Source organism: Pagrus pagrus, assembly GCF_965226575.1.
Source record: "Pagrus pagrus genome assembly, chromosome: 21".
Classification (NCBI taxonomy): domain Eukaryota; kingdom Metazoa; phylum Chordata; class Actinopteri; order Spariformes; family Sparidae; genus Pagrus; species Pagrus pagrus.
In genome coordinates, this window is record NC_140208.1 from 25,586,798 (window position 1) to 25,602,319 (window position 15,522).

The 15,522-nt window shown below is 40.1% G+C and overlaps 1 protein-coding gene across 7 annotated transcripts in view; it reads right to left on the reverse strand.

The window, feature by feature from the left end:
• LOC311250136 (rho GTPase-activating protein 23-like) overlaps positions 1-15,522 on the reverse strand; it is an 83,041-nt gene that overhangs the window by 16,194 nt on the left and 51,325 nt on the right. For 5 of the 7 annotated variants that reach the window (XM_084341703.1, XM_084341700.1, XM_084341704.1 and 2 more), the window contains exons 2-6: positions 9,033-9,224; positions 6,961-6,991; positions 6,525-6,620; positions 3,504-3,582; positions 3,355-3,415 (exon numbers count right to left, since the gene is read on the reverse strand). In XM_084341703.1, coding sequence (XP_084197829.1) covers positions 3,355-3,415; positions 3,504-3,582; positions 6,525-6,620; positions 6,961-6,991; positions 9,033-9,224 — 459 coding nt within the window. Of the gene's footprint in view, positions 1-3,354; positions 3,416-3,503; positions 3,583-6,524; positions 6,621-6,960; positions 6,992-9,032; positions 9,225-9,317; positions 9,371-15,522 lie in introns of those variants that run through there. The other 2 variants (XM_084341702.1, XM_084341699.1) reach the window with 2 other exon arrangements.

Here is a 15,522-nt window from a genome sequence, read left to right on the forward strand (position 1 = left end):
AATGTATTCCTTCACCTTATCTAAATCACTATGATGCTGTAGTATAATTGTTACTTCAATATTTTACTCAATAAGGCTGATGTTATTCTATATTTTTTGTCATTGGCAACAAATCCCATTAAAGGGTCTCTAAATACCTTCCACAAGCCCCTCCCACTTTTGCTGGTAGTTTTTAACAAAAGGTAAGCAAACAGAAGGAATTTATGCATTTGTAGGGGACATTTTACAGTGGCAAAATAATCTCACAAATGTATTTTGGGCAGCAGGACAGTGTAAGTGGTATTGAGACGAAATAAACTACAGTGAATTGTGTTTCTTGCAATGTAGGAACATGTCACCTAGTGCAACAGTGTGGCTCATTGATGTGGATTTAATAACAGTAGAGAAATTAAAACTGCAAGCAGTGATGAATGGGCCCCCACATCCCTGTGCATGTAAGGGCATGAGGCAGCCGCAGCCCAGTGGCCGGACGCCGATCATTTGCCAGACCTCCAAAGTGTTGTGTATTAGGCACAGCGAAAAAGAGATCAATGTGTCTTCCTGTGTCCACTATTGTTGTTTTTCCATTACATCTGGTGGCCTGCCTCTACTCAGTTTGACTCAGACTTAGTCATTTAAAAGCTTTAATTATGAGGCAGCATTACAGGATACGTTGCATTTTCATCAGCAGTACAAACATGACTCCCAAAATAGCTGAACAGTGAACACGGTGGACAGTAAAACACAGCAGATGAGTACAGTTTGAAAGTACAAACAGGACGAGAGAAACTAAAGAGATCTAGTCAGAGGCTACAAAAGTACTGAGAGCTGAACACAGACCTTTGAAAACATTTTTCTCTCAGGTTTGCTGCACAGACATGAGTTGATTATCGATTTAAGGAAACGACACAGTGCTTGTTACGGGTTGTTGCGAGACGCCACTGCTGCCTACTTGGAAGCGGGATGGGCCCTACTCCTACCCCAGAGCAGGACGATCACAGGCACAGATCGGCTCACCTCAGCACAGTAAAACTGGTGATGGAAAAGCAAATCGGCACCGCTCGGTTTGACTCAGCGCAGCCAAATGTGCTAATGGAAAAACAACATATGTGCCACTAGAAAACAGCACCATGAAAATGAAATACCCCCTGATTGGCATGTCAATGTGTATAACACCTTGAGTTAAAGTTGATGATCAGACTGTGGGCATACTTCTATATGCAGATGATGTAGTTTTACTTGCTGAATTTGAAAAAGATCTGCATATTTTGCTGAACATTGTTGCAGAATGGTGCTGGAAATGGAGACTAGTGGTAAATCAAGACAAATCGCAAATAGTACATTGTGGACAAAAATTACAGGGGATCAGTTCTGTTGGTTTTAATTCAATTTAATTTAAGTCTGAGCACTGGGTTCTGTAATGAACAAAGTTAAACATTGGGGATAATTTGGGTTTCCATTAGAGATGTGAATCTTCACAGGGCTCACAATTCGACTGCGATTCAGCTGTCAACGATTCGAATGCAAATGATTCTCGATGCATCTCAGTGTACAGCACCGTCAATGATCTATATCACTGCACATGGCGACTTTTTCATCATTTAAATTTCCCTTTTATTCAGAAAGTCCCTCTCAATAATCAGACTACAGCAATCTACAAAATAAAAGCTGCATCTTTTCAATACATAAACATTACAAAAACAAAACATTTATCCATGTGCAGTGCCTTACACGTTTGTTGTAATCTACAATAATATTGTTTTAAGATAAGGTATTTATTAAAGGATAAGTACCGTTTTTTACAACCTGGACCTTATTTCTGGCAAAACATATGGTCATTTACTCACCCAGATAACTTTGGTGTCATTCGGCGTCGTTCGGACGCAATTAGATCCAGTGTAGCGGCGATATATCCATATAATGGGAGAGACGGGGCAGCGACACACAGCCTCTATGTAACGCATTATCTGCCACGAAACTAGTTAATTTCATCAATATTTTGTTATGAAATGCTAGCGCTATTCCCCTCTGAGTCCGGGCTCGTCCGTTATCAACATCAGGGGTCAAACTAGCAGTAGCAGCTACAGGTAAACAAGCCGGCTGTCGCGGGTGCGCGCACAGCTCAGAGACGACATCTTCCAGGTCAGAGGTAGTAGGTCAGCCTACAGACCCCGGATGTTGACAATAGACGAGCCCGGACTCAGAGGCTAATAGCGCTAGCATTTCATAACAAAATATTGATGAAATGAACTAGTTTCGTGGCAGATAATGCGTTATATAGAGGCTGTGTGTCGCTGCCCCGTCTCTCCCATTATATGGATATATCGCCGCTACACTGGATCTAATTTCGTCCAAACGACGCCGAATGACACCAAAGTTATCTGGGTGAGTAAATGACCATATGTTTTGCCAGAAATAAGGTCCAGGTTGTAAAAAACGGTACTTATCCTTTAACTGATTAGCTTGGCTTGCTGTAACAGTTATTATTTATGGCTGCGGATGTTGGCTTCAGTTGAAAATGGCTAACTTGATTAGTAATTGTTGTGAGGCAGAAGTCACACTCAGCGTGGGTCTCCAGTCCAGTCCGTGCTTCCCAACAAGTTCATGAAATCCGACATGTGCCCCTAGATGTCCATTTTAAACAATACTAGGTGAGGTTTTTTTTTTGCATATGCAAAGTTTCATGAGTTTTCAAGCACCTTTAGCCCCTTAAAAATTTAATTTATTTTGGGAAAAGAAAGAAAGAAAGAAAGAAGAATTCCTTGCATTTTGAAAGGGTTCTTGTACTGTTAGGCACTCAGGCCCTAATTAGATATATCAAGCTTTGATACAAACATACAGTACTTGTACAGTACAGATACAGTTGTTGTTGGTTTGGCCCAGCACTTGAGATTTGTTGCCTTTTTGAAAAATGTAGACCAAAACTGATTCTTTAGAAGGTCAAAAATTAACGTGAACACTTACAAAAATGTGAGCTATCTGAATAGCTTTTATTTTATCCGACCATTTAAGCTGACCAGAGAACTGCCAACCTGCATTTGCATATATTCAGTCTTGGTATGTGAAAAGTATTTTTCATGCAAAAAAATCCAATGCTGTTATCTTAGTTGTTACACTGCCTTCTTTCATGCATTCTTTTATACCCATCAGTACCAACCATACTTTGTTGTCTGTCAGTTATAATAATACAGTCCGTTCTGCCCATGCACAATTTCAAATACCTGAGGTTAAAACTTTAATATGAATCTACAAGAGTTATAACTGAAATACACAATTTATGTTGTTATGTAAGCAGCCTAGCTAACTGCAGTGCTACACTTAGTAACAAGGTGAAAAGAAGGAAAGAAGAGAAAATAGAAGAAAGATAATACTCACACTTACCAACTGCAACACATCCTCATCTTTTGGCATAATAGAGAGCTCCAAAATGTCTTCACTACAAAAAAGATAAAAAATATATGAACAAGAAAATAAACACATGAGATGTGAACATTGAATGTGATTAATAAACACCAGTCTCTCACCTGTTTTGGATGAGTGCGATCACTTGAGAGTAGGTTTTCCCCAGAATGCTCTCCCCATTCACCTTCACCAGCCTGTCCCCTGGACACACATCATTATGTCATTGAAGTCAATAAAATGAATCATCATCATTTTTAAACCTTGACAGCGATATTACACTCTAAATAATATATAATAATGTAGTACATGAGCATCTTTCTTTTATTCTGTTATTCATGTTCAATATTTCTGTTAATCTCTTTATCTCTTAACAGATATACAGATTAACAGATTCTGTATTTGTTTTTAGTTGAACAGACTCACAGGAAACTCTCTGATTGGATAGTTTTGATTGGACCGTCACCCAACAGTACATCATCAAGACCCATGTGGGGAAATCAAACAGCACCGTAACGTAAACGTGCGGGGCCCCCCGCGACTATCCTTGAGTGGGCCCCTATTAAAATTTTTTTTTATTTTTAAGGGTTGTGGGGGTGGGGGGCGGTCTGCGGTCTGCAACATGTGTCTTAGAGGCTCTTTACATCTGGTATTATCACCTTATTTATTACCTTTGTGATCAGATGACAAGTGGACAGCTCTAAGTACGTCTATTCACACAGGCATTAAAATGCGTCTCGACAGACCACTTGGATCTCACTTCCCCGCTGATAAGCAAATGCAACACACACATCATGTCAAGACTGGTGGGACAGAATTGTAATTGGTAAATTTACCAACACTTGCTAGATAACACACATTTAATCACATTTTTTTTTTATGTGGGAAACTGTGACCGCTGCTACACATAAACACACACATCATTAGTGCACGCGGCCGGTAATGATGCCAGGAGGCTCTCCCTCAACTGATACTGAAGCAAGGGGATGCTCTCCCTGAATTGATGTTGAAGCCCTGGGGCTAGGCTCGCTCTCTCCTGGCGCTGCAGCTGCGAGACGCACGGTACTCTCTCCCCGACTTGATGTTGAACCCGCGGGCCTGCGCTCTCCCTGTCCTGGCGCTAAAGCTTCAAGGCGCACAGTGGACTCATCTGACGGTAACAATGGGGTGTCTCCCTCATCTATAATGTACCCTGTCTGTTGATCACTATCTTTGCAATCAGGCTGCCCTGTTTCATCCCTGCCAACCTCGCTGTTGCTTTCTACATCTTCCTGGCCGGCTGTGTGTGGCTGTGTGGCTATAACATTTCAGAAAAACAGTTGTTAACTAACATGCCGGTTAATATTTTTATTATAGCTTGTATTTTTATATATGAAACCTATCCTGTATTTATGACTCTTGTGTGGCAGGCAGTATGTCTGTAGGCTATAGCCGTTTTTGTACCTAATTATAAAGACAAATTATCCGTAGGCTAGGCTATATGAAAGCCATAACGTTATATTATTCTGATTATGAAAAAAAGAACTCAGCATAACTAACTTACTTCACACAATTAGGCTGTTTATTTTGCTAACACTGTCGGTAACTTTAGCTGTCTAGTAGACACTGTTGGCTATATGAGACTACTCACCTGTCATACTGCATCCTTCACGTCTGACAGGATTTACCGTTCCAAATATAGTTGTTATTTTCGGAAGCTTGGCAGTAAATTCATCAGATTTTTGTTTATTGTGCCGTTTTTGGGCACCGCTTTGATATTTGCGTTTCATTTTCGAAGTGTCTCTGACCTTGGTGCTGAGCTGTCACTGAGCTGTACTGAGCTGTGCTGATTTGAATTTCCCGCCTAACGTATCAATTGGACCAAAAGTCTCTGACGAATCAAAGAAAACTATGGACCAGTAAAGTTTTTATTTTATTTTAAATATTTGTTTTATTTTTATGCTCAGAATACAGGCAATATCATGACGTGAACCCTACATTGCGGTAAAAAAAAAAAAAAAGATAGTTGTTTTACAGGCGGGGGCAGGGCCCATATGGGATGCGGGGTCCCCCCACCTCGCGGGGGCTGCGGGGGTATACTGTACTTTACGGCCCAGAAATCAAAGTCTGAGGCCAGTTATGCAGCATTCATGTTCTCTGGTGTCACAATGAGCTCATTAAAAAAATACTAATTTTAAGCATTATTACCATGATTGATTGATCGTCCGTCGCTGATGGCTGACAGCCATCCCTGAGCATCGTAACATTGTGATTTAAAAGGCTCCCCACCGGAGAGCACAATTAAGAGGCGTGTCCCCTCAGAGTTGCCGTAGGGCAAGAGTTGTTGTTGTTGTTTGTGATATGTGGGGAGAGGAAATGAAAAGAAGTATGTTGCTGCTCAGTGCACTAACATAATGTCTCCTTGTCCTGTTTATAAGTTTCTTATAAAACCAGCTCAGTTAGGTGAACCCAAGACACTAGGTTAAATTTGTGGCAGCAGTGTCTCTTTTCCTGCGGGCCACTGTTTCTCTCGGTCTCTCAGTTTTTATACACAGTTTTCTTAGCTTAGCTTCCTTGGCTAGTCGGCTTTTAAACCTGGCGCAGGGATGTATATTGGTGGTAACAGGAGATAGTTTCATCTGCACGGTGAGACAGTTGGAGATTCATGTCAGAGCAATGGTGGGAAACAGTGGCGGCTACAGTGGTGAGCTAATATGCAACTGCTGTCTTACGACAATACTGAGGGGACACGCTGCCTCAAATTCATAAACAACCATGTCATAGTCCATCACGATGTTTCACTGTAGACATCACCATATGCCAATTTGCCAATGCCAACATCACCAAACCCTAGTACACAAGTCAACAAATGTTGTAATAATGTAAGTAATAATAGCAGGCAAGATTTGGTTGCCCGTATAAAGCCTGAGACATGAAAATCAGGGCAAAAAAGGGAGAAAAGCACTTGCTGCTGCTCTTTAAGTTCAATGCTGTGTGCACTCAGTGTAATGAGGTCTTTAGGCAGATTTAGGCAGTTTGACAGTCAGAGGATACTGCTTCGAGAGATTTTACTGAGTGTGATGACCCAAGGTCTGCTGTATCTTAAGTCTACAGCATGTCACTCATATGCTTCCTAACTATTTGTGTGTGTGTGTTGTGTCTTTTACCTGTACACAGTCCAGCTAGTTGGGCAGGGCCATTTTCTTTGACACTCTTCACAAAGATGGTGTCCATTGGCTCCAAACGGGACCGCTGGCAACATGCTTAAACACACACACACACACACACACACACACACACACACACACACACACACACACACACACACACAAACACACACAGATGGTGTGTATAAACATGCTGACTGAATCCAAAACCCACAAGTTGAATCAGCTCTACCTACACATATACATAAAGAGTTCACCCTACACGTGCACACATATATCCTGAGCAATTGTGCATTATGAAACAGAACACTATAGATTTTAATGAGCCTTAAGTAAATGTACTGTGGAGACATTTACAAGATCCTGTAATACTGAGTCATTAGAGCTAAATGCCTAAACACTGGCAAAGAGTGTATGGCTCATAAAGTCCGCTCACCTTTTCCAGTTGCATTTCCGTTCTCTTCATCCTGTGGGTCATACACAGAGCAGGTGTTAAGAGGACAGGAGGACCACAGGGGGGCACTGCTCAGCTCCCAGGTCTGTCTGACTCCAGCTGACTGAGCCGTTTGGGCTCAGCTGCCTGACTGGCTGATTTACAATTTGACCGAGTGTCTGACTGTCTCACTGACTGACATACTGAATCCCTGTCAGTTTGACTACCTGTCTCACTGTCTGTCTGTCTGACTTACTGACAGGCCTGCTGGCAGGCTCTATCTGGAGGCTTTGATGCTTCGCTGAGTAAGCTCATTCCTGACCTGGACACACAAAAGGGTCTGCACACAGACGGAGGTCTGCTGCTACACAACACCAACCTCTCCAGGCAGAAGGACATTACCATACTGATACAGGACAACAGTACCCATCTGTGGCTGTAGTGTGTTTAAGTAAACAAACAAGCCTGTCTGATGTTGGTTGGCCTTGGTTCTCCTGATCAGCTGAGCATAGTGGGCAGTGACAGGAAGTCAGTTAACAATTCAGGGAACTAAGGATTCTCGTACCATGGACAGTCGGGGAAAAAAAATTGAAGAAACTTTCAAAAATTAGCGTGTCCAAACATTTTTTTACACATATTTCCTAATTCATAAACACAGGAGAGCATCATATTAGAAAATGGATCGGAGTATATTTTCCAACTTTCCGTATAGCATCTCAAGACAACAAGTGGCAGCTTTTAGCTTTGTTGTCCACTATTACATTTCAGTTTTTGCCCTCGAAAGAAGTTTGGGCACACCTGTTCTAGCGGCTCTGTGAGGCTGCAGACAGGCCCAGCTGTGCATTGAGGTTAGCATGCACACAATAATTATGCTAGCATGCCAACGTTTAGCAGATAGTGTTTGCCGTGTCTTAGTGTAGCATGTTAGCCTTCTAAAATTAGCTATTTAGTTAGTTCATTCAAGTGTTTTAGTGCAAACTAAACTAAACTAAACTAAACTAATTCATTCATTCGTGGTGCTTAATTCGTACCAATCCATCTGACAGATGTGGAAATATTTCACTGGATAAATAAAAAGACCTGCTGCAGGTGCCAGAAAAGATCAAGGAATCACCATTGCCATCAGGAACTAGGGCTGGGTTTAAAAAAAACAACTATTTTTCCAATTCAAATCGATCTTCATTTGAATGATCTAATATTGATTAAGGTTGATTTTCCATTTGGTAAGTAAACCTCTGAAAGCTACCTGCCAGGCTGATGGATGTTTTGGTGTCATTTGTGTGTAAGTTGCTTCTGTCCTTTGCTGTTTCTATTTTTTCTTATTTTTCTTTGTTGAAATACATAGGCCTACATTCATCAGGGCTTTCTTGTTCTCTTACTACAGCATTTTTAATAATTTGATTCTAAAGTCATAACAATATCCAGTCATTCTCCACAGGAAGTTTTTAACCAACAATCTCCAAAACCATTTATTTAATTAATTTCTAAATGTAAACATTGTTTTTAATAATGGTTTCTTGTACAATTTACAGGATTAGTTCTCTCAATTTCTTTCATAATCAAGCAAAATTGGTATTGTAAATGAAATATCCCTAAGTGAATTGATACCGAATAGAATCAAATCAGAAAACAAGCTGTATTGGGACCATGTGAATTGGAATCGAATCGATTCAGGAAATCAGCAATGATAACCAACTCTAGTAGGAATTATTCTCTGGGGAGAAGGACCATGATTCAAAGTGTCAATCCATCCAGAACTGGCATAAAAAAAACAGGTAAGTCCAGCTCCTTGAAGCTACATTCACACTGTAGCTAAAATGGGCTAGTGCAGAAATTTTGATTGTCAGGATTCGACTGACTATTGACATTTTATTTGAAAAGCATCCCATGTCCAATATCAATCTGCCCAAACTGAAAGAGATTTTCTTTAGTTTTCATCAGCCTCCTGCTTTTGATGGAATGGCAGGCTATTCCCAAATACTGATTCAATTAAGATCTCTACTAGTCACTTGGGTTAATTATACACATTTTTCATGTCCTGACCAACATCCAACACCATAGAGCAGTCTGCATACCTTGAGGCTGTGAAGGGAGGATTCTGGTGGGTAGACGATGAAGTGACGCAGTGTGAAGCCGAATCCCTGGGAGTTCTTCTGGAGGAAAATGGTCCTCGGGCCTTGCCATGACATGCCCTCCACCTCACCTGATGACAGTGGCCGGCGCCTGTTCTCATTGGACGACACCATGCCATCTCTCCTCCCTTTAGCCTATTGAGAAGAGAGAATGGAGAAAATGTTTAGATCAATAAAGCTTAACTTTCCTTTTCCTCTTGGTTGGAAAAAACACTGACAAAACTTTACCGTGTGAGTCTTGAAGTACATCGTAAGTACCATTTTTAGGTGTCTCAACTGAACTTGTGCGTGTGACTGTATTCATTCACTGCTGAATGCGTATAAGGGAAGTGTGAGTGGGTGGATGTGGGCGTATGTGGTCCATTCACTGAGGACTCTGCCCAGATCCGACCGGGGCAGAATTCCACCAATGCCAGGAATTTCTCAGAGACTTCCCCTCTCTAAAGAGGAAGCTCTATTTTCACCAACAACTTCACCTATAATCACATTTATTACCTCCAGCCAACAATGGCAGAGTTAAAAATATATCCAGTCTATTAATAAAAGTCATGGAACAACAGGAAATTATTAGGGCTCATAAACACAGATCTGGAAAATCAGATGAACAATAGACAAAAGCAACTTCACAGTGAGTGTGCCTAAAAACATCCACTGATATTTCTACCGGACACCTGAACACTAATTCAGTTGCTAATTCACCTAATCTTTTAAAGTCACAAGCCTACAAACCATAGCTCAGGCAAATCTGGAAACTTTTTCTTTTTTTCTACATAACAACTTTGAGATTGATCGTTTGGTGGGAATTAACAAAAAAATATGTGTAAAAGTCAACAACACTTAAAGCTTCATGGATGGGGTCAGCTGATGTATGAAGCACTGATAATGTATGAATGAAACAGCTGATAGCCGATCAGCTGATATAAGTGCTACTTCAGATATATATATTCATCATATATGCACAAGTTTTTTTGGTCGTATATAATCATAAATTTGGCCAATACTACTTATCATAATTGCTACTGAGTGGGTTATTTTAATGACATTACACTAGACTGAACACTAGACATAGGCAAAATTATTAAGCTGCATGAATCTGTGAAGTTGATGAACATTTATTATATTGTCTTTGTTCTGTTTTCAATTGGGTATATGTCAAAAAAGATAAGCAAATGATCACATTCTGGTTCATGCAGGTTTTACAGTGTCCCAACTTATAGGAATATGGGTTGCAGGATCTACTGCAGGGTAACTTTTTTACCTTGTTCAGTGCGGTTGGGATTTGTTGCTGTTCATGCACTTCAAACTGTTGTAACTTGTTTCAGACAAATTTTCAGCTTATTTATGAGGCGCATATTCTGTTTTACACAGCCGCTGAACTTCTTTGAAATCTGTGTACTTCAAACCAGAAACTATTAGTCGACAGTACTGGGAAAATCCTTGTATGCAAATATAATGTTGGATGGATCATAAACCCATCTGTGACTCTCTCCTTGCTGGATAATAAAAAAAAACAAACAAAAGCCATCATGGGGGAAAATGAAACCTACATACTGTTCAGTACTTACAAGTATACAAACTGACAGGCACACATCACCATCAACACAGAGAGATGGAGAACAGCACACACATTCATTACACACAAAAAGCACACAAACCCCACTCAGCCAGTTACGAAAACAACAGGAAGTCTGTTTCTTGAGCCAGGAAGTGGATGGCCGAGCCCTTCAGTGGCGTGTTTTGGGGAAACCTTCGCCTCTAAGAATAGTTCCAAGGAGAGCGCAGGGAACAGGCACACTTTCCACAGAGGGAAGCCAATTAGTTACATTTTTCCATTATATGGTCGAACTAGTAACAACAAATCATATGAGCTCTTATCAAATCGCTTGATCAGCAGTGTGACTTTGTGTTGTGTTGGCCTGCTTTTATAACCACAACTTGCCTTAATATCAGAGAATAAACAGAATATGCTGGTTGATTTGTATCTGATTATAAACCAGCATAATGTGCTGAAAGAATTACATCATTAAATTAAAACATTTTTATGGTTTACACTTCAGACTGACTTTTCCCAAGCTCTTTTTAGGACCCACTCTAATAACATTGCATAACATATATTATCTCCACCATCAGGCTCCACAAACAGAATGAAATAACCTCGGAGGATTCCTGCCCACTGACATTTCTTTGTGTTTGTGGCTGTGGGTGTGTTGGAGAGTTGTTGTGCGAAGCGCCACAGAGCATGAAGTCATAATATCTCTGCGTGTATGTGTGTAACATGGTTGGGTACATTGTAGTGTTAGATTCCTCATCATGCAATGTCTCTGCAGGTGACAATTCACACATGAGTGAATGTACACATGCGATGTTGTTACATGCTGACCTCTCTCACCATACAGTATCTCTCCCTCACACACACTCACCTTTATTGCCTACACACTCAGTGTGAAATGCCAACATGTCAACTCTTTGTTCAACGACTCAGTGAAAGTCTGTGTACATTACCCACTTTCTATAGTTTTACAGAATTAAAGGAACAGTTCACCCAAACATTTAAATTCATTCTTAACTCCTCACCCCCATTCTGATGGAAAATCAAGTTTCGTAGTCCACAAAGAATATCCGGAGCTTCAAAGCAAAACTCAGCAACAGCGTTGTAGCATTCTCCTAAACAACTGGGGACTTGATGTCTTAAAATGTAAACAAACAACCGGAAAAGGAGAAAACCATAAAATGGCTTCAAACACCTTGTCCAGTGTAATAAATGACGTGTGGTCTAATTTAGTATTGTTAAGACAGAGAAGAGACTATTTTGAACTCTGAGTAGTGTGTGTGTTGTACATTCAGTGCAACTGGGACAAAGAAAGCAACACGTGTGACGCCTGAAAAAACTGTATTTGAATCTGTATGCCCTATATGCACTGTACCTGCACTCACTCAGTTGGGAAAGCAATTTTCTTGCATTAAAACTGGGGTATATGTATGTGGTTGTGTATGGATGTATGTGTGTTTTAAAGTCTGCCAGCCTGTGTGTAAGTCTAAAAGAAATGTCAGTATGGCCTTGAGTGTAGGGCTGAAACGATTCCTCGAGTAATTTGAGTACCTCGAATACAAAAAATCGTCCGAGGATTTTTTTCTGCCTCGAGGAATCGTTAATTTAATTGTAGTTCAAGCGGCCGCACGGACTACTTTCAATGTGGCACAACGTGCTTACGTCACGTACGCAAGGGAAGACCGGGGAAGAAAGGAGGAGGAGGAGGAAGCGGACGTACAGGTGTTCGACTGAGGGAGCGGGAAAATGGCAGAGGCGAGGAGAAATAGCGACGATGAAACAGAAGAAAAAGGCGATAAAAAAAGACAGAAAATGTCGAAAGTGTGGGAGCATTTCCGACTGAAAAGAAAGGAGAACACTGTGACGTGTATTCGTTGTAACACGGCCCTTGCATACCACAACAGCATGTCTTCCATGTTGCAGCATCTCCGCAGAAAACACCCGGACTCCAGCGGAGGACCGGAGACAAGGTAATATTAACGTAGCAAATCAGTGTGATCAACGTTAATGTATAAAATACGTTTTATCCGATTACTCGATTAATCGATGTCATTTTCAGTAGAGTACTCGATTACTAAAATATTCGATAGCTGCAGCCCTACTTGAGTGTGACAAAACAAAGCTTGAAAAGTCTAAGTGAACAAAGTTAAAGTTAGTTTGGTAATATGGCAAACAGAGAAAAATAAAAAAGGAAAGCAAGGGGAGTGGAGGGTGTTGCAAGTGAGATGGCAGATCTACCCTGGGCCTTCGAGAACAAACAGGGTCAGAAAATTAAATTTTAGGTTTAATTGATGTTCAAATCTTTGGTTTACACAACTTCTGCAAACAACTACTGAATGCTGTGGTAAGGGTGCCGAGTGCAGCAGTGAAAAAAGACCAACACATTTTAACACTTATCTCCTTTGACATGGAATAGCATTGAAAATTGTTGTAAGAAATGTAAACATTTAGGACTCAATCATAGATTTAAGCTAAAACACAATTTTAGGTTTCCTTCAAGTATAGGTGTAGTATCCTTTTTCATTTTCAACTGGAGGATGTGGTTGTCCTGAATTCAAGGTACAGTGCATTCCACGATATTTAGTGCCTAAGCACCGACCGTGGACTCTTGTACCATGGTGCCAACCTGCTCATCAGGAGCAATGCAGCCTTTCCTGTCCAAAGTGCCCCACAATATTTCTAGATTCAGCCATTCAAACACACTCACGCACCAATAGGAGCAATATAGGATTTATTCCCAATCATGTCCAAAGACACTTTGACATACAGCCAGAGCAAGGGATGGAACCACTGACATTCTGACTAGTGGTCAGACATGCTCTTCCTCCCGAGCCATAGCTTCCCCACATCTTTATGACTATATGATCATACTTTGTCATCATTTTACAAAACTCTGTTGTCCAAATTCATGATTAAAAAAATATATATATATAATTAAAACTAAAAACAAAACTATCGTCTGTCTTGTTTTATATGTGTGAAGAGTATTGTGTAATGTAATGGATAACAGTGGATACAGTTCACTGCACTCAGTTTAACCCAATATTGTGAGCTTCTGCAGCTTCTCAGTTTGTTTTCCTGCTCCAAAAACTGTATTTCTGCTGAACTGAACTTCAATGTATTATTCACACTGGAGATAAATATCTACCTGCTCACTGATACTGTGCTACAGCTACATTGATTTCATAAGAACCATCAGCTGTATTCAGCTGTTTGGTTTTATTTAGCTCATTTAAACATAATGCATGTGCACTGATGTATTATGTATCAAAATATACATACATGTACATACACATCACCTTTGGAATCCATATCTTAGTATCTCTGTCTTTATATAAGTGAGGTGATGGTTTTACAGTTTATAGGTTTCTTCCAGTTGTCTTACTGGTGTCATTGCCACAGTCAGAATGCTGGTCACACTTGTAATGTGGATAAAACTTTTAAAATGTAACCAGAAGTAAGCCAACAATCTCTTACTTTGGGTCAAAGCCTACTTTTAATAACATAATTCATTCATAAGTAACTTATAATAATATAATTAAGGGAAGACACTACAGGTGAATAGGTAAAAGAAAAAAGTTGATCGGCAGTTAAAACTTTCATTAAAGTGAAACTCTCGCCAAAATGCAACCTAGGCTTTTTTTGTGAATGTCCCCGAGTCAAACCTTCGTGTAAAAGCATAATTACGACAAAAAAGCCACTTTTAAGATTTACCGTAGTTTCGTACCGTACCTAGTGCGACGCTTTAGGAGCTTTCCACCTTTACTCTCCTCCATGTTACGCCGCACTCGGGGATCGACACATCTCGACTGGCAGGACGATGGCGAGCGGAGCAAGCGACTGCTAACGTGAGTTGTTCCAAAACCTTCTTTTTAGTAAACTCTGTGTACACAAACAATGCTCTCAATGGTTGTGCTCATGTGTAGAGACCCTGGTGATACTACGAGCAAAGTCTCATGTTGTGTCGAGTCTTCTTAGTGTTTCAAAAATAGCGATTTTGATGCTACCATACAATTGCCCCTAGCACGCAATTGAAAATGATTTTGACCCGAAAACTAAAATACGGTAAATCTTAAAAGTGGCCTTTTCGTCGTAATTATGCTTTTACACGTAGGTTTGACTTGGGTACATTCACGAAAAAAGTCTAGGTTGCATTTTGCTGAGTTACACTTTAAGACAATAATTTTTTTGTATTACAAGTTCTCTGAAATTGTATGTTTAAATGCAAATTAGTCATTACCTAATGAAATATGCGATACGTTGCATACATTCCCAGGACAGAAATATGAACATTGGATGAAGCCAAAATTCCTGTTTCATATTATTAACGTATTAGAGTCAAATACTTTTACAGAGGGATTTCTGGATCTCTTTATATCACTCCATAAATGAAAAAATGTCAAGAGCCATGAAAAGAAATACAATTGTGCCATGCTTTAGCTCAGGCTAAAAATCCAACAAACCCATCTGTGAAACTCATCAGAGTATGGATGGGAATAAAATTTAAAAGTGTGGTCTATGTAAGGGAGAGATTTCTGACTCAAAGTATGAGAAAAAATCATTTTGAGAAAACTTTCCAATAGTCTGTAAAACGACATGTTGGAAGCAAAATAGACCAAATTCTCCAAATTGACCAGTGCATGAATAAATTGTCTTTTTTCTCATTCCCCTTAAAGACTAATATTATTTAATATTGTGGTGCTAATTCAAATATAGCTCATTATTATCATGTGCCACTCACTCAATTTACTTGTTTTTCCTGTCTACTGCTCTTGTCACTTCATTTGGCTCTGTTGGATTTAGTATTTGATTTGCAGAACCTTCACTATGGGGACTGAGATGATTTAGCTCATCTGACACTCAGTCCACAGCAGAATGAGCTGA